The sequence below is a fragment of the Toxoplasma gondii genome, chromosome IX, assembly GCF_000006565.2.
Source record: "Toxoplasma gondii ME49 chromosome IX, whole genome shotgun sequence".
In the NCBI taxonomy this organism is placed as follows: domain Eukaryota; phylum Apicomplexa; class Conoidasida; order Eucoccidiorida; family Sarcocystidae; genus Toxoplasma; species Toxoplasma gondii.
In genome coordinates this window covers 6,264,620-6,283,188 of record NC_031477.1, presented here as the reverse complement: position 1 = coordinate 6,283,188, position 18,569 = coordinate 6,264,620, and the positions used below count along the sequence as shown (strand labels likewise).

The 18,569-nt window shown below is 49.8% G+C and overlaps 2 protein-coding genes across 2 annotated transcripts; one reads left to right on the top strand and one right to left on the bottom strand.

Moving 5' to 3' along the window:
- Nucleotides 1–1,401: 1,401 nt before the first annotated feature.
- TGME49_306680 (hypothetical protein) lies at nucleotides 1,402–5,976 on the bottom strand. The gene is made up of 3 exons (XM_018782496.1): nucleotides 5,099–5,976; nucleotides 3,943–4,040; nucleotides 1,402–1,697 (listed from the first exon to the last, which is right to left on the bottom strand). Exons 1-3 carry the CDS (start codon nucleotides 5,614–5,616, stop codon nucleotides 1,609–1,611), a joined length of 705 nt encoding a protein of 234 aa, XP_018636186.1. The 5' UTR covers nucleotides 5,617–5,976; the 3' UTR covers nucleotides 1,402–1,608.
- A 6,115-nt stretch (nucleotides 5,977–12,091) lies between these two features.
- TGME49_306670 (hypothetical protein) lies at nucleotides 12,092–14,737 on the top strand. Its single transcript, XM_018782495.1, has 4 exons — nucleotides 12,092–12,735; nucleotides 12,873–12,959; nucleotides 13,253–13,451; nucleotides 13,829–14,737. Exons 1-4 carry the CDS (start codon nucleotides 12,410–12,412, stop codon nucleotides 13,877–13,879), a joined length of 663 nt encoding a protein of 220 aa, XP_018636185.1. The 5' UTR covers nucleotides 12,092–12,409; the 3' UTR covers nucleotides 13,880–14,737.
- Nucleotides 14,738–18,569: the final 3,832 nt, after the last annotated feature.

Below are 18,569 nucleotides of genomic sequence, written 5' to 3'. Positions count from 1 at the left end.
CTTCTGCCGACTCACGGATCCGCCTTCCACCTCCAAACTCCTCCTGCGCGCCACTCGCCTGATCCCCAGCCATCCCGTCTTGCAGTGCCCATCCCGCCGCTCCCTCCTCACTTCGCACAACCTCCACCGTCATCGAACATTGATCTGCCACGGCAATACGTCACTCTCACAACTGACCCGCATAATTCACGCAATCATTCACCAGCCTCGCAACAGCTGGCCACCACGTCCTGATGCTCCAAACGACATAACACGTCCTCTGCCGTACGTCACAGTTATGGATCTGCGCCTCGGGCAACCGACCATACACGAAAACACCAAACAAACTCTTACGGCATCCTGTCGACATCCACCACAAAAACGCACGCGCAGACGTCACACATGGAGAACTCACTCTTTGTCATTCATCCCCCTCCCCCCCTTGTCGCAGCAGCACCGGGTCTCGTACACTCACGCCTTCCTCCTGCCCCTCCCCCGACAAATCGCGCTCCGCCGCTCCCTCCAGAGCCGCCGTGCGCAGCCCCACAAACCCCGTCCTCCCGCACGTCACGATCCAAATGGTAGCAACTCGCATAAACACAGTTCGGAGTGTCTCCAGTCAGTCACCACCGTCCTCGAACGCCACTGGTGTCTCCGCTCCGAAATCGGATCGCCACCGTGGCGTCGAACGGACTGCCACACTCTCACGTGGAGGAGAACAACAACAATTGATATCTATGTGTGGGATTGCTCGAGTGCTGCGGTATTCTGTTCTGGCAAAAGAAGCGGTAAGGTCGCACCTCCTTTGGGGCGGAAGGCCACCTCCAGTAACCGCACAGGAGATCAGTGAAGCGAGGCAGTGCTCGGAAAGACAACGATCAGGCTTGCGCTCCATGAAAATTTGGCAAGATATAATCTTTGTTTGATGGTGCGCGATACAACCCTTCCAGCTTCGTAAGCTCATCGACTGCACCCATGACGAGCTCCAGATTCGTTGCGGACTGGTGCCACCAGTACATGTGACGGCGAAACGAACTGTATTTTTCGATATGCACTTAATCTTTAGCTGCCACGTGGTTCCTTCTGCTCTGCTAGAGGAGTCGATGTTCGAGCGAATCTCTGGACGCAGTGTAACACGACCAGGTCACTGCTCACCGGATTTCAGTTTTCGTCCTACATATAGTAATGGCTTTTCCATCCTGGTCGGCTAGTCAAGCTACAGACGAGGCGCCCGTACCATGAATCGGAACTGCGTAGTTGGCGAACCGGGCCTTTCGTTGAAAGGCTCCCCCCTCCCAGTGCCACGTCAGTCATTGAGTCTTACTATACTGAGATACTGCGGCAAAACGCCCCCAAGAAGAAACACGGAGCAGGAGAGAAATGGTAGCATATGTGAACGCCCACGGGGGAAATGAAGGTCGACGCCGTTAGTTCCGTGTGAGAAGGGTCTCCGCGGCGAGTACGAAGCTGCGTTAAAACGAGTGCCCTAAACTGTACTGAACGTACAACATGGATGTGAAACACAAGCCTACGAGACCACACCGTACCAAAGTACTAAGATAATGCCGCTGGAGTGAATGATGAGCATTTAAGGACCAGCTCGCTTGAGGCACCACGCTAACTTCAAAATTAACCACAAATCCCTACGCTACCTGGCTGCCAGCAGGTAAACTTACGAGAATTCCAGCGACGATAATGGTCGCCACTCCAACAAGAATCTGCGGACCACAGGAGACATCGAAAAAAACCAACTTTAGAGGGCGCACAGCCTGATAATGATTCATACGTGCCCCGCGCTGTGAAACGAGGAAACCCTGATATTACTTCCGTGTCGCTAAAGGAGACGTCAGCATCACATAATGTCATTGAGAATTTGCCTCATTGCTATTGGCAAAAACTACTGGCCACATGTGTAGATGAAACCGTTACGGGCAGCTGATGACCCAGCATCATGAACGAAACTACCGATAGGCAAATAGTGGCACCCGTGTCAACCCGCAACCACGAGAGGCTGAAGACGTACCCGATTTCGAGTCTGCGGCACAACACAATTACTCCGTACTGCCCCACAGTCAAGTGCCTTCTTAACATGGTTCCTGGGCGGGCAGCGACTACGACAAAGAAAACACAGACGCCCTGTCAGATATCCTACAAGCACTGCTTCAGTATCATTTTCAGCAACGAAGATGGATATTTCATAGGAGCAGCAGCAATCACTGAACGGATCTCCAACACAATAGATAACATCCATCATGTGACAACGCTGAACCGATACAACTCCATCCACTTTGATCCACACAAACTCGCCACGCAAATGATAGCGAGTTTCTAGTCGTAGCAAAATGGGTAATTACTTCACAGTTCTTGCGGCTCCTAAGAAGCGGGTAGCAAAGGGAGTTGACGCAAAGCTGGTGAATAGAGAAGGACGCCACGGAACTCGTCGAATTAATTCGTGTATGGCATAATGGGAAATGGAGACGGAGATCCCAAAAGAAGGCGTATACTCTGCTACGCTCTTCCACCAAATAAATCGCTCGGACACTGATACACATGCATGGAAAATTGAGCGCCGCCGTTTAGACCCGCTAGCGCTCAGTTGTCGCCCTTCTGTAGTAACGTTTTCATAACCACATTAATATGGCTATTATTAGTTACACTAATGCCAGCGAGCCATGCCAACAACTCCAGGCAACCCGAACGTGGCTCCACAGAAATCACACATCCTAAATAAGTTCATGAATTCTCCTGAAACCGATACTTGTGCTTGTAATATTCACGGCCCCCGTCTGTGTGACCCGCAGACTGGCCAACGTTATAGAAGGCAGCATTTCAGTATATGGTAGCGAAGGGCATCGGCATGAAACGTTTGCTCTTTACGGAGCTACAAGCGACAGAAGTTCATTGCACTCAGGGTGGGTGCGTTGTACATCAGCCTGATTTCCGGTATGTCCGCTGCATCCTGAGTTGCTTTGAGGAACTGCAACGTGTGAGGCGTTCTTCATGAGCCTATCTATCCATCGGTATAAAACGGAAAGAGTTAACCAATGTTCGCCGTTTTCGTGTCATCTTTGAACATGATAATATTGGGTCTGGATGACACATCAGTGCGGGCATACTGAATTCGCTTGCATGGGTTTTCACTCACGCAGCGCGAACCCAGTTGCCCCCCACCCTGCCTATTCATCTCCCTCCCATGGAAGACACCCTCAGGCTACAGAACGACTCAGCGTTGGATTCGGAACCGTCGCAGTCGTAGCTGAATTCGTGTGTCCTTCTTTGCGTCACTGCCCCACGTGATGTCACACTCAGACCCTCAGCTCCTGTCAAACGCCACAAAGCTGAAGCGGGAGCCCTCCCAATTACCAGCCAGACGACGGTGTGTCTCTTCTCACTCTCAAGCAGTAGAGGGGTACCCTCGCCGCACGTATGTCAACTCAACCGGTGCTGACTAGCAACGTTGCCTTACTCGTGATCTGATTAGATCAAAAAGTGTCAGAATATTGCCGCCCCGTTCAATATTGTCATGTTCCCTTCCCTGAGATCAAGCTTGCTCGCTGTCTACCGGATGCATAGTCTCTGGCGGTCGTGCACAAAGACAATTTTGCAAATCAGCCGCAAATCCAAGAGATTTGGCCAGCGACACGCGAACTGTATAAAGCAACTCCCAACTCTTGTAGAGGTCAGAGGCACTGAAGCTTGTCTGCATGCACTGCGCCTGAGTGTCTACATGTGCAAGCCGAACCGCTAGCCTCAACCAGTAAACGCTTATGCTTGTCCTTCACGCAACTTACTTCCCTGACGAGAGCAAAGGAACGCCGTGGCCGCTCGAAAATAAGAAACACTGTTGACAAACCATTCAACACGACATACGTGACTGAATACCCACGGGTCGTTGGATAAAGTCTATTTCTGGAGTTTGCAAAGGCAATGGTAACGAAAGTGGCAGACAGCTCTATGACTTACGTTTGTCCTTCTGCAGCGCCTCGACAGCTGCTTCTTCTTCTTGGAGCTTGAGTTGAAGTTTTCTAGTCCAGAGGAAGGCAGCAGAACAGGCAGTGATGCTGCATGGCCACAACCACACAAAGCAAGAGAACGGCTGATGATTCTGTCTACCCAGTGATAAAGCCGCTTTGTTCTACAGATATGCTCCGGGCAGCGCAGGAGTGGCTTGTCTCTTTACACAGTCGAGATAATCCTTCTCGTAGTCAGTAAGCTAAAGCCAATGCAGGATAAAAACAGGTTCACTGACACAGGGTATTGTATTCACATAGCGTGTTGGAGTAGAAACGGCGGTCATGGCGGTCCTCAGTGCAGCTTTAGCATTATAGTGGTAAAACGGGAACCGGTAAAGCCTTTCGGCAAATAGGGATGTGCTCAGCTTGTCTTTTAACTTCCCTGTGGCAGACGAGAGTTTCACTTAGAGCTTGTCTCTCCACATGCAATCTCAGAACTCTCTAGATGTCTTCGATAGTCAGTCACTTGTATACATGTGAGAAGTCCCCACCACAAAGCAGATGTGGAGATACGCCCTCAACCCGAAATTCCAGAGCATGATGCGTGTTTCCACCAATGAACAGGTGCATCCACCGCAAATTCGTCGGGGTGAAGGGTGATCATTTTCGCTCCCATGTGTTCCCAATGAAACGGTGCCGCCATCCCGGTTTTTTGACACCGCATCACCCCAGTCGCCACTCCCCCTCTGCAACACAACACGAAAAGACTACTTTCGTAGACCGAAGACTCTGCACAGGCACTGCTTGTGCAAATGAACCCCCCTTCCAGGAGAATGAAGCATCAACCTCGTCAACCAAGCCCTCGTGCAGAAAAGATGTACCAAGTAGCTCCACTTAACTAAGGAATGGAAAGAGAGAACAGACAGATTTTAGTGTTACCAGAACTGATTTCTATCTCGCATAGAAGAGGAGAACACATCATCTATAGGCAATGCCAAATACATATATGGAGGTAGTTAAGCAATTGATACGTCGCGCTACACATTCGATGTCAAATGATCATGCTCTGCTTTTGTGCTCCTCCAGAATCGCAACCATAATGCAGTGTGTATGTACTACTGGTGAAAGTCTGTTCCAGCCTTAAATGAAACTGCTCGTCTACTTACAGCGCCGCGAGAGCCAGCAAGTCGATCCTCATGCGGCGACGCATGGCCGCCCTGCGGTGCACGGCAGGCGGTACTCTTCGGCGCCCTCGTCTTCGGCCAGACACCTTTCCTGTGCCCGCACGAAAGTCTATCCGGAAGTGCCCGAAGGGTGAGTTATCGCTACTGTCACCGCTCGCGGGGGGATATCTTGACTCTACACTGTCATCATCCATCTCCGATAGAAAATGCGAATAATAGCGTTCGTCACCCACATCATCCATGTCGTCAAACCAAGGATATGCATCTGCCACCGCCACTGAGGTCGGATTTGCAGAGAAGATGTCGAACAGGAGAAAAGAAATCGCCATCATCGTGACGAACGCACAGAGAGGAAGCAGACGTGCGCCATTATGGTGTAGTTTGAGTTTTGCTTGAACAAAGAGCCGTTTCACACTTTTCCTGGGAACCACAGCTATCTTGTCTGTCCCTGTCCCTGTCAGTCGGCCAGGCAAAATGGACGGACTGTCTACAGACGCCATCTTGCAAGGAAAAGAGCACAATGGAGGAGGAGATGAGACTCTTTAGTCCGCGAAACAGGGCACTCCGTAACCAGCGGCAGGCTCGAAAGCGCCTGCGTACGGTTTGGAAAAGGAAAAACAGCAGATTTGGGACCAGTATATGTGGATCACAACACAACAGCATACGAACGGTATCCTAGGCAGTCCAGTGTAGAACGATTTCTCGTCTCGACCTCGGGAGGGCCGTTCTCAAAACCCGCCGCGTCCCACAAAGGGGAAGTCAGTTGTGACGGAAGGTACGAAGAAACCCAGTCATCCGCATTCAACACACGGCAAAAGTTTCTTTAGGAAAGCATGGAAGTCTAAATACCTATCAAATTTGGGTTTCACACTTAAAAAAGGACAAGCGAGCGCAGGGCGCACTCAAGCCGGCACTGATACAAGCTCGGCATGTAGTAACGTGCAACAGTTTGCTCCTGCAGACGCGCTGTCGGAAGCCGCGGTGCTTCGACAGTGTTGCCAATGGGTGACTACGGTGAAAACGGCCGTTGTAAGTTCGGTTATATTTCACTTTTTCGTCTGTTCCCCGCCCAAAGCATGCCAGTGAAGAAGAATGGCGAGTTGTGCTTTAAAATGTGAGGGGACACGCATGTATAGTATAATGGTGTACATGGTAGATCACACCATCTCCTAAAACGTCCACGCTGTAGTCAACCCTCCCTTTGGAATCTTGTCGGTCAATACTTGTGTTGTCCTTTCGGGCAGTAACTCTCTCACAGGAGGAGCAGACTCGCAACTAATTTCCCTGGTACCTTCAGACTGTAGAAAGGGATAGCAGAGTTATGAGGTATGCTCCATATGCAAGTAGCTCCGGATGTGAAATCAGGAGCAAGGCAGAAGATAGCGTAACTCGTCGGTCAAAACTAGGTCAAATGCAGGTCCGATTTTCCGACGGTGGAGTGGCAATTAATCATGGCTACACTGTCTGTATGAAGTCAACTGGGGCCTCGCAGCAGCGTCACACTAATGGGCATCCTCCCTGGGTTACTCTGAAACTGGTCTGACAGGATCCTGATTTTTCTTTTGCAAGGGGTTGTCTAAGCAAATGTTTAGGTCACATAGCTGGACATATGTTTGTGTGCATGTAGGAAGAGGTGTCAACAAGCATGGCTGCGATATAATAGTGTGGTCATATTACCTGTCTCTGAAAAGACAAACTACTCTACTTCATACTATTCTTCGCGTTTAGGTGCGTCTCTGTGTAGATTTTCGTGAATTCGCTTCTGTCTCGCCTGGAAATTTGGTGGTGAGTACCGCCGGCGTTGCCACCGTGTTGCAACATATTCTTCTAACTCAGTGACATTGGTTAACTTCAGATAGAGTCCCGTTATTCGAGGGAAAGTCAGCAAGGGTTTTGACTGTTGTGGTTTCACGTCTGTTTTGCCTTGTCGGAGCCGAGGATATCTCAGCAGAAGTTTGCAGCGAAGACTTTTGCAAACTCTTGTCTGTCCCTGGAATTAGTCGCCTGCTTATGCGCGTACACATTTGCACATGTACATGTATGTATACGCCAATACACGCATTAGTAAAGTCGCTTCCCTGGCATCGTCTGTGTATCTGTATCTGTTGTCGTCACTGCCTCTTGGTTACTTCTGTAGGTAAATAAGTGCTGTTCCTAGAAATCCTGGATTAATGACTAGTCTTGATTCAGTTACGTAGCTGGTCATGTCTACAGCATTTGTTTCTGCATAACTATGGCATCGATTGGTGAGTGAAGTGGCGAAGGGTTTTCCAGTGGAACCATTTGTGTTCCTTCTTGGCTTAATATGGCTTCAACAACACGTTTACCGAGTGTTGCTGGGAAGGGGGTAGGAGTCCATGGACGACCTGTCCCTCACCTCTGTATCCGTATCCATCTTTGGCCCTGCTCAAGAACATGTGGAAAACATTGTGCAAATATGTGAGCACCGCCGTTCTACACCTGACTTCTTGTACGGCCCACAGCGTCGTCGGTTAGCGTCCTCGTGGTTTGACGGTACCTCCCTTCAAATCGTTTCAGCGTACCTCCAGTTCGCTTCCTGAAAACGGATCTGGACACTGTTGAACTTACTCAAAGAATGTCTTCATCTATGAAAACTAGGGGACTCGCCTACCTTTCGTGTTGATGCATTAATTCAGGTTGTGCCTTGAGTTCCCCCACGAAACGTTTGATGACCGAGAGGTAGGGCTGGTTCATGGCATTCAGATCCAGCCTGAAGATTGAGTTACCTTTTGTAGCCACATAGGTGCTCATACAGTGATTTATATGCCACTAAATGTTTGACCACTATTTAGCAGTCGTGGAATGTGCCTAAAAAACGCCTAAAGACAATTCACAGGAGCAGTGCTTGTACGCAGAACACCTGCTGTGAATTCGGTAGCGGCCTGTACCCTCAAAAAATTACCTGAGAACAACTGGGATATCAAAAGCACGTGGCGAAGGAATTCGTGCAGACGTCCGAGACTACGCATGCACCACCGGACACGACCGACCTTACAGCAACGGAGAAGTTCAAATTTTGGAAGCAAGCATTCCCCAGTGTTCTACCATATGAAATTGCAAGATACAAACAGCAGAACGAAATGCATCACAGTTATTCTACTGGAGTGAGCAAGTCATATATATATATATATACATATGTGTATACATGTCAGGAGATGTATGTTCTGAAGGCAGGTCGTTTGAGGAAACTCGACTGAATCACGTGGGTAACGACGATGTCCTGTTTCTGTCTACCTTCTCTTGTTTAAATCAGTTGATGCACGCGTCTATATCCATGGTGCTCCGATATGCGCATCTATGAGACGCCAGAATAGATCATTCTCCCAGTGTCTCGAGGCTCGAGGAAAGGGACATGAGCGCATTCATAGGGACTGGGTGGCTTGTCTTGATGCTTGTCCAGAGAAAGTCTCAGGCAGTATCAAAAAGTGGTCACAATGTAGAAGTGGTGAGAACTGTTGCGGAACACTCACGTTGTGTTTCGATCTGGTCTCTTAAACAAAGTGGGTGAATCGCCTTGATGTGTTCCGTGCTGTTGACAAGAAACCAATATAAGCGTGGTTCCTGTGAAGGCTTCATCTGACGCCCCTGAACCCTGGATGTGCCATCTTTCAGGAATAGCCTCTACACGAATAAACCGCTATTTATCTGTCGGTTGTGTGCGGACATAATAATCACATTAATGTGAGATGAAGTGATGAACTATTATTCGTGCGTGTGTCAGGCTTGTGACGCTGTGCCACCTCCCCCCTTCAAGATGCAGGTTTCGCTTCGTGTCATAGTAGACATTGCTGGATACTAACTAGCATCCGCTCAATACATTGGTGGCTTCCGCGGACTAAGATGGCAGCGCGTTCAAGAACAGATTCTCAAACGTGCTCGATTTTTGTCGAGGTCAACTTTCTCACAATAAATGTTACCAGTATAGGGAAAGAGGCTTCCGTGGAACGAAAATGCAGCCGGCCAAAGGGATCACTCAGGGACTGTTCACTTCTGCCATGTTAGTGCTGCCAGTGTCCCTGTGCATCGATGCCAGAACAAGAACGCCAAATGCTGGTGTATGCATTTCATTTCGCAGAGGAAAAGCCACAAGATCCTAACCGCGATATTCCGGGCAGAATCTACTCGATTCAAAACGCACACAGTACCATACTGTGAAACCTTAGCTGACAAATAGGCAGGAACGGATGCCGCATTACGTGTTTCTCGGATACTCTACATCGGTCGTCTCCCATTGTCATAAACGCGACAGACAACCGGGGAAGCAAAAACGCATGTGCTTGGTTGACTACCGCCAGAATCGGTCTTCTCAGGCCTATACGGTCCCGACAGAGAATAAATACCACACCTTATATTACAAGCGACTCCAGCTGTCATCATTCCATGTAAAGGCGATGCAAAACTCTATAGACTCGTTGCAGCATCCAGTCAGGATGTCTTCAAAATTAAATGGTGCGCGTCCGAGGTTGTTCCTGACGCATTGCTGCCAGTGTTAAACGCTGGTCAAGGTGAAATTAATCAACTCCCGTTAGCGACTGTAGCACCTGATAAAAGTTCTGCGGAAAAAGGGTACCTGCGCAAATTGAGAAAATTGCTTTTTGATACAGGATATAATGACTGACCTGCTGCGAAACGACAACCCTTTAAAGCCGTTGCCGCGGAAGCTGTATGGGAGGCGGGAAGAGAACAACTCAGAAGAGAAGTAAAAACAAACAGGAGTTCTTTTACAAGTTCCGTCTCACTCAGAGACAAATCACATTGACGACATGAACCCGCTCCTCTTGCGCGAAGCGTTGTTTGTCATCAACAGGATCACAGGTGAGACATGAATGGACATTTCCACAGCTGCACTTGGCGCTGACGTCCCCACAACCCAAAAAATCTGTCGTGAGAAAGGGAGGCGATAGTACGTGGGAGCAGCATCTTTTATTAGTGAACTCTGTTCAACTGCACTTCCAAGCCTGCACAAACTGATTCTCTCTACACGCCTCATCATGACTATTGAAAAGCACCTTTTACTCCATGAATAACGTTTTGTCTACGGTCCTGAAGCGCAAATTTTGGACTGCTAGACGTCAACCCCGTTGTTTCAACGTTCCCTTTATGTCTCTGGGTGACGTCTTTGTCAGTTCCAATCCTGTGCTCCTTTGCCCGCCCATCTATTTTTTGAAAGCAGGAGAGCACACGCGGAACCCCACAAAGTGCCGTCACGCTCCCACTGTGAACTTTCGTTTCCGGACATGCGTGATCCGAAAGTGTTAACTTTCGGGGAACATCTATGCACGTGAGCACTCTACATTACATTAACACTGGTGCCTGATGCTTTGAAGGTGAGACATGCCGTCGTGATTTCCATACACTTTGATACTAGACTGGAGTTAGAGAAATACTTGCATCGTTGACGCATTTGTGGATGACCTCTTAGAAATCACCGGGCAGAACTTTAACTTTAGCGGCAGAAGTACACGTCCGCGGCCGCCTGAAGTTAGCTCAGCCTGAAGCCTTGGTGTAAACAGAAAGGGGTTACTGCGAAAAGGAACGAGAGCCTCACTGACTCATTTCAGAGCGTGAGCGACTAAAGTTGACTAAGCTGTAGCTACTCCGCACCCTGAAGGACAGACGCTCTTTAGCCAGCTGAACACATACACAAGAACAGACCGTTGACTTGTGTGGTGTTGCACTCCGGGCGCAGCGGTTCTCAAATTATTTCCTTCTGGTCTCCAAGCGACAAGTGTGATGGGGGCGGTGTACGGCTCACCTCTTCAAACCGTCACACTCGGAAGCCCCAAATTGAACTCAGAACCCCGTATCGAACCCTCAGTGTAGCAGTTCCCCGTGTGACACAGACTGAGTGAACTACCTGCTGTCGTGCTGCAAGTGGAAAGATGTAGCTCATCTGTTTGCGTGCACCACTACCCTGGTATGAGAAGATAAATCCCGTTTCGGTGGCCCTTGTGTCGTAGTGTCTCATTGGAGTTGGCGAAGGACAGGCGGCCACCACGATTTCGCTGGAGCTGACTCTTCATTTTCGAAGAAGAGCGAGGCATTTCCTGGCTAGAAGCATCTATGTATACTTCCGAACCACCAATACTGATTTGTACAAAGCAATTACCACATCGTCCTCACAAAGCCGGTAGCGGCGTTTGGTTTGACGGAACTGTTACACCCAGAAAACCCTACCGGTCAACCGGTTCGCAACACCGTTGAATATTCTCTAGCATGTTCTGTCATGTCCCTTCAGGTTGCTACGCACTGGTCAGAAAACAGGAGCTACGACAGGACAGGCATGTAGTGAAGTCCAGTGTGTCTATCGCTATCAACCTCGACGAGTATTTCACCTGCTTGGAAGTGATGTACGGTGCTGCGCAACTCATGCATGCATCAGTTCATTCCTTATCAAACAACAAGAACAGGTACTCCTTAGCGATCGGAGTTTTAACCCAAATGCTGTTCCACCGCTGAAGGACAAACGCTAGAACTCGTTAAAAAAGGGCCCGTGATATATGACCTGTGCTGCAGCCACCAGAGAAATCTTCGAAGTACACACTCCTCGGTTATTTAGTTCTGACAGATTGTCAGTAACTGTACGCACGTCTTCTGTGAAAATGTGTGAGCTTCGGAAGAACTAAGCCTTGACGAATACCAGTTGATGACGAACCAGTGACAACCTCAGTGCACGCCAAGCGTTTGAAAACACTGCAAAGCCGATACAGCCCTGCCGAAATTCAGCTGATGTTAGCGTGAGCGCTCTCACGAATGCCAATGGAACCAGGAACAGCCCGCCGCGAACCCAGAGCAGTACGTCACTTAAATTTACTTTTTCCAAGAGCCACCGTAACGACGTGCCAGGATTAGACCCCCGTAGACGGGGTTCTCCCAGCCGCGGCTGACCATGAAGTGCCCGCTGACTGCCATCGCATGCGGCTTTTTCCTCCTCTCAGCAAATTCAACCGTCCACTCAAACAGGGAGATGTTGAATGGAAACGTGTTTCTTCCTTCAGTTCCTTATGATTCCGGACTGTGGCAGAGCTTTCGCGTGAGCTGCCTGCTGACTCGCGTCACAACATAACTTTTTTCCTGTCTGTGCTTATCCTCCACCGGGGCGAGAAGCCCGTCCCACCTGGTGAGAAATATCGTGTAGTGCACATTCTGGTAGTTCTCGGTTTTTCTTCGCGTCCGCCCTGTTTATTGAACCTAAGAAAGATATCGACCGTGAGAGCGATAGCGGCAAGCACCACACGGGTTGGCAGTCGTAGAACCCTTCCCTTTGTTGGCATGCACGTGCACGCTTGTTCAGGATATTTGGGGTTTTCAACTTTTTTCACGGTTCCCTGTGTTCCGTTTCCCATATTTCCAGGACTTTCACACTTGACAATTATTCTGAACTCGGGGAAGATGAACGCGGCACATTTGCGAGCGATCTTCGGGAACTGGTGCACCCGGGGCACCGACCACATAGTGGTCGATATGTATGCGAAGAAGTTTTACAAAGCTTACTTCGCGGACCCCGTCCAGTACAACTACCTTTTCGTCTCTTTCTTTGCTGTGGGATGCGCGGCTACAATGTGCCTGCGACACCTGATGCTCAATCCCGACATCTGGTGAGAAAAAGGGAGGGTGTACGATGCTGTCCACTCTGCCGAGACACGATGAATACTGAGAGAACAAGTAGTGTGCCGGCGAGCAAGCCAGGAGGATGTCTCTTTCGCTTTTACCTTCTCTTCCCTTGTGCTTTCAGTGTCCGCCGAGGAGATGCCCGCAGACATTTCATCGATAGGTGGCAGCATCACCTTTACTCGCTTCCGTACTACAACCACTATCTCAGGTAAAAAATATGGACGAAAAGCAGCCGAGCAAAACACCCGAATTACCACCCTTCAGAGGTTGCCGTTTCCCAGGAGATTTTGAACAGTTTCTCTTCCACTTCCAGTGTCGGGCGTTCTGCAGCCAAAAGGAAGCATCTTCCTTCGATTAGCGGAATCATCGGCAAAGCTTCTCCAGTTTGTCAAGTTCTCGATGTGCCTGTGGCATTTCCGTGCGTCTTGTGTGATTGTTTTAATTGCTGATGTAAAATGGAAATCCGGTTTGTGGCATACGCCTCTCCTGCTTGCTGTCCAGAAATTTCGCTCTTCGATTCCAGAATTCAATCGTGGACAACGAACCAGATTACCTAGGGAGTCATCCGTGGGGTGTGCGCCCGAAGCGGGGTCTCAACTATGGCCGCCTACCTTTCACTTTCATGAACCCGTACCGGTACTTCGTGGATGACCCTCAGTACGTGAACACACTCCACGACAGCATGGAGAAGCATTACGAGGTAAGATCTATCGAGAGTTTGGGAGGAGAGTGAATGCCTCGGAAAAGAGTTTCCAACTAGGCCTACAACGGCGAACGCATAAGGCAGAATGCGATGTTCGTTTCTAGTGGTTAGGATGAACCGATCTGCATTTCCGTTCATCCGGTGCGTTAGTGAAATCCGCGTCGACGAGGACATCTCCGACCCGCATATGCCTCAACGGTATTTCTGGAACAATTGGAAAGCTCCAAATTCTTCGAGCGCTGTAGACGAGTGTCGGTATCCGGGCGGTAACGGAGGGAGGCTTGTTTTCGGCTTGCGTGGTGTATGCGAAAGACACAAGTATAGTGCCGTGCCGTAATTGAGTTCGCACGTATAGCCTCTCTGTGTACGTGCAGGCCCTAGGATATTACCCTAACCGCGTCACTAATGCCGAGGAGGACGAGTGAAGGTGATCTCATTGGAGTAGCTTGTGTCAAGACACTTCAGTGCACTGTTGTTGGGTTACTAGAGTGAACGTCGATTCTTCGATAGTGTGAATGGTCTTTCCATTGCGTGGAGCGCCTTGACGGATATGGTGCAAGTCACTGGGCTCGCAAATGAATGAACCAACGCTGAAGCGGCGAGCGTGGGCAGCACATGCTGAGGGGTAGTGAAATCAGGATCGAGGACAACATTTTAGCTTCTGAAATGCATACAGCTGTGTTAAGTGAATGGTTCAAGAAACGATGCGTACTCAGGCTCGAGCCAGCTAGACACGTCGACAAAGCAAATCGAAAGACATTGTTGTAGGACTGCGAGACAAGCTCAAGAAACTCTTCGATGAGATGAGGAGCTGAAAAAGGACACAACAGACATTTCTTGCGTGCTGCTAGAGGAGTGTACCTGCGTGCCCACCACTTTCGTTCCTCACTGTTGGGCACGTGGCGGTTTGTTCCGTAAAGGTGATGAGACCGGTCGACGGTATAAACGCCGGTTCCCTTGTACTGAATGAATGCGTGCGCTCTGCGACAAATACATCCATTCATCCCTTTGATATTTCGATGCGATACCACTATGGCCTCTTTTGCGCAGCGTGCACCGACACACCTTAGCCCTGAGTGAAAACAAACCTCTCAGGGGAGGGGCAAAAGGATTCTGCCTAAATATGTGTTTCGCGTCTCACGCATTACCCCACCGTCAGCTAAAATTTTGGGACTGTATTCGTGTGCTTTCGATGCCACAGCTAATGGCGCATCAGAACAATCCACTCTTCTACAAAATCTTCAGAGTTATGTTTGATTGACAGGCAATGCGTTCTCACAGCTGACCGGACAGCTCAGATTTCAACCGAAGGACCCTCATGGCATTGTGTAGTAGTCTCTGTCTTTCCCAGATCCAATAAAGGGGCTCTTACACGCCATAGCTGCGGGAGTGTTGCAGAGAAAGCACATAACTCATGTTAGCAAGTGCTGAGGGTTGGCCCCGGAGGATGCTCACCTGTGTGACCCTCGGCCGAGCACCAAAACCGTCTGTAGCTGAAGTGATTCTGGGGAATTATCTTCCAGACCTTGCGCCACTTCGTTTGCGAACGTCAGTTTGCTTGGACATCCACAAGATTTCCCGGCCACAGGCGGTGACAAAACTAATATTGAACCATATTCGTTGACAGAGTGGTTCGTGTGTAATTGGGAGCCGTACTCACACGTCGCACAGCCACACATCTTTTGGAAATGTGCCAGCAGCACATTCCTGAGGCGGCCGCCGGGGTCTTTTCACTCCATGCTCCTAACGCACCCACCTACCGATGTTCCCGTGTTTGTATGGAGATGGGGAATGGTTATTTCTATGCGCGCAGACGATTGAAGGCGGTCGCTTTGCTTTCATGGCGTTGCGGAACGACACACACCCTGTGGGTTAGGGCTAAGAGACACGTTTTTTTATCTCATTTTGATAGTACTATTTTGAGACAACTCATGTGTGGCCACAGTTTAACACGTTCAGGAAAACACTTGCAAGAACATGTCATTTACAGCGTTTTCCTTGCTTTGATCTAGGCGGTTAAATTGCGCTTCGCCTAGTGATTCACTGGTAACATAAAAACTACTCAACAGCACTTACATCCTTCCCTTCGGTTCCACATATTGACCAAGAAAGTGTGTCTTCTGCCTTTTGAAGCGACACGACACTGAGCTCCTGTACCATGGATGGCTCTGTACCCACCGCGCGCGTAGAGAGGTACGCCGATCGGCAAATACCCAAACTCAAACTTCAGGCATCGATAACCAGTTGGGGAATGCCGTGTGCACTGGTTTCTTAACGCCGTTCAGGTCGTTTCGCCCTCGTGCCACAGTCACCGTGAACTCTTGGTTATTGATTTACTACTGACTCTGTCATACGGGACTCAGCAAGATATCCAGAAGGAGTTTTGCTGGTGATACATACTCTACTTTGTAGGCAGGGTCCCACAGCTCGACCGTTTCACAGCATCTCAGGTTTTCCCTCTTCATCTGCTAAAATTATTTCTGTACTGGCCACGCATTTTCCTCTTGCTTTCGCTACCATGAGCTGTTTCAAACACAGACAACTGCCTCCACCGTTTCTCTACACAAGAATGAAGTGGAAGTGCGCAAGATGAGATTAAAAATGCCGAGGCTGGCGGAGCACTTGTCCACCACATGCAGTGCTTCAAGTGTTGAAGATGGTGGAAACTGATCGTGAACTAGAGTGGAAGCGTTCGAGAGAAAATAGCTGTTCCACTTGCTGTTTCTCCCGAAAATCTTCAGTTATTCATTGAAGCATACTCTCCCCGTCTGACGTTGCCTTTAAGTCCATTTCGGTGTGAGGTAGCTGAACATTAAGCTCGTACAGCTTGACGCCAGCATGTCTTCCGCTTGTCATCCACGTCGTCGGAACGCGTTCTTCCGTCAGGCCTCAAGAAAGCAAGGAAGAACCTGTTAGACAAACAGCCTCGCGGTGCTCATGTGATGTTGGATGCTCAATTACTTTTCTAGACACGCAAGGCACTTCCGAAGTGCGACGGAAAACAGTCACTTGAAAACGGGGTTTCTTCACTTCCGACACCCGCCAAAATACACTCATTTACCTCGTTTGCACTCAGTAATGTTCCTGTTATTCCACCCTGGGTAAACTCTTATTTTGCCATTCTGTCTCTTGCACCCGCAACCACCCGTCTGTTTTCGGTGCGGCTCCTTTCCTGTGCTTTACTGAAGCAGGCTATGATACGACTCACATACCGCCTTGGTTCCAGCTGACGGTGGCAACCGCATTTGCTTCAGAAATAACAGTCTGTGCGGATCGCCGCTGTCTCGCCTTGCTTATGTAGCCGGCATGCCAACGGAACACCGAGAACACTATAAGCTTCTATACTGCGAATCACCACGTTAGCTGTCGGCAAATGGGCATCTTTTCGCACTGGGCCGCCAGGCGACGTGGCCTCGGCTTTTATGGCGAATGCATGGTATGGTAAACAAAGTTTAGGTTGAGAGGGGGGCGTCGTATAATAGCAACAGCAGGGGCAACGGGCGAAACAGCCCGCGCGCCTGCGTGGTGAGCAAGGAGGAAAGCGGGAGAAGGAGGGCGAGAGGCGAGAGAGGAGGCGGCTTCCTCTCTACGGGTGTTTTTTCCTCTCTCTCCTTTCCCTGTTTCTGGTCGCCACGCACATCACCCCCTGCGTTTTCTCGGTTGGAGTGCGAAGTTGTGGAATGTACCTCCCTTTTCAGCGTTTCTCTCCCCAAACTGTCCTTACATACCCTTCAGCCCTCCTCTTTACACGCCACTTACTTAGGAAGAACTGTATGAAAAGGGGGGCGCTGAAGAGAATGGGCACAAGCTGCTTTCTGTGTACACTTTGTGACGACCCCGCAGCGCGCGGGCACTGACCGTAAATTGTGAATCCTGGAAGGATATACTCCTTTCGTCGTATGACCACTGCGCGGAGGCGTTTGAGGAAAAATGATTTTGCCTCACTTCTCCTCGTCCAGTGACAACTCTGTGCTTTCAAGTGAGGTTTTTATTTTTTCCTGCAATTAAGTTGCGGGGCAGAGTGCCGTGACACGAGGCGACGTCCTTCTGCCGCCACTCCCAGTTGGGGTCCTTCTACATCCAAGTACGGAAATGTGATTTGACCGAGTGCTACGCTTCTCCGCTGTTTTGATTTTTCCGTTTCCGTACGCCAGTTGAGTTTTCTCTCCGTGTTTTTCCCCACCCGCCGATACATTTTTCACATTCCAGAGCTAGCCCCCTTTACACGGCCTTCTTTTCGACGTTCGGCAGGCGGCCAAACCTCTCTTTGATTCCGCGTCGCCACCCCAATTTTCGTTGGATTCTTCGCCTTTTTTCTGCCTTACTTCCCTCCCGCCCCCCTTTTTGGCTTCGGAGCTTGTAGCTGGAGTGTCGGAGTCGATCGCTCCAGCTCCTTCCAATTGCTTTTCTCCCCACAAATTTTTCCTGGACTTCCCCGTGCCAACCTAGGCAGAAATAAGATGTCGCTCGAGTTTTTTCTCTGTCTCTCGTGAAGATTTCACTTTTTCTGTTTCTCGACTTTCAAACGCACATGCAGAGCGGAACTCTGAGGAAGAAACACGAGACGCGGACAGGTATGCTTCGGTTCCTGAGACCTCCCTGAGCCGGGGCTGTGACGATGTAAAAACGTGCATCCCGGTGCAAATATAGTTTCCCGTTTTTTTGCTCTGCTTGAACCTCGACGGACACAAACAGGTGGGAAGGGTCACCTGAGGCAGCCTGCAGTCTGCCTCCGCGCCTCAGCTACGGCGACTCTCCGGGCATTGCTCGCGAGGGATCCGCTGCTGGCTATGGGGTCACTTCCTTTTCTCTGGATCTTCTGTCTGCACTCGTAGCACGTGTTCGGAGCTGTCGTTTTCTGATGTGATTGGTTCTCAGGTTCGTGTCTAGCCCAGAGGCGAGTGACGGGTCTTTTATGTGTGCTGCGCTCTACCAGCTCTACATTTTCTCTTACACTTTCTTTGGTCTTCAGTGCTCCGTGATTCACCTTGCTGCTGTGTTTGCAGGGCGCCGACTGTAGGCTTTCACAGCGTGCGGCTTTTGGCCTGCTGGAGTGTGCTGTGGCTGGTGGCGGCCGCCCCACGGTTCCTTCTCTTCTCCGAGGTTACTGTCTTT

What these genes read in the sequence shown, in the direction of transcription:
- TGME49_306670 (XM_018782495.1), top strand. Translation starts at nt 12,410, where the DNA reads ATGCACGTGCACGCTTGTTCAGGATATTTGGGGTTTTCAACTTTTTTC. An exon ending in ATGCTCAATCCCGACATCTG is followed by an intron (nt 12,736 to 12,872) that starts GTGAGAAAAAGG and finishes TTGTGCTTTCAG; the next exon opens with TGTCCGCCGAGGAGATGCCC. An exon ending in GCATGGAGAAGCATTACGAG is followed by an intron (nt 13,452 to 13,828) that starts GTAAGATCTATC and finishes GTGTACGTGCAG; the next exon opens with GCCCTAGGATATTACCCTAA.
- TGME49_306680 (XM_018782496.1), bottom strand. Translation starts at nt 5,616, where the DNA reads ATGGCGTCTGTAGACAGTCCGTCCATTTTGCCTGGCCGACTGACAGGG. An exon ending in TTGCTGGCTCTCGCGGCGCT is followed by an intron (nt 4,041 to 5,098) that starts GTAAGTAGACGA and finishes GTGGCCATGCAG; the next exon opens with CATCACTGCCTGTTCTGCTG. An exon ending in GGCGCTGCAGAAGGACAAAC is followed by an intron (nt 1,698 to 3,942) that starts GTAAGTCATAGA and finishes TGTGGTCCGCAG; the next exon opens with ATTCTTGTTGGAGTGGCGAC.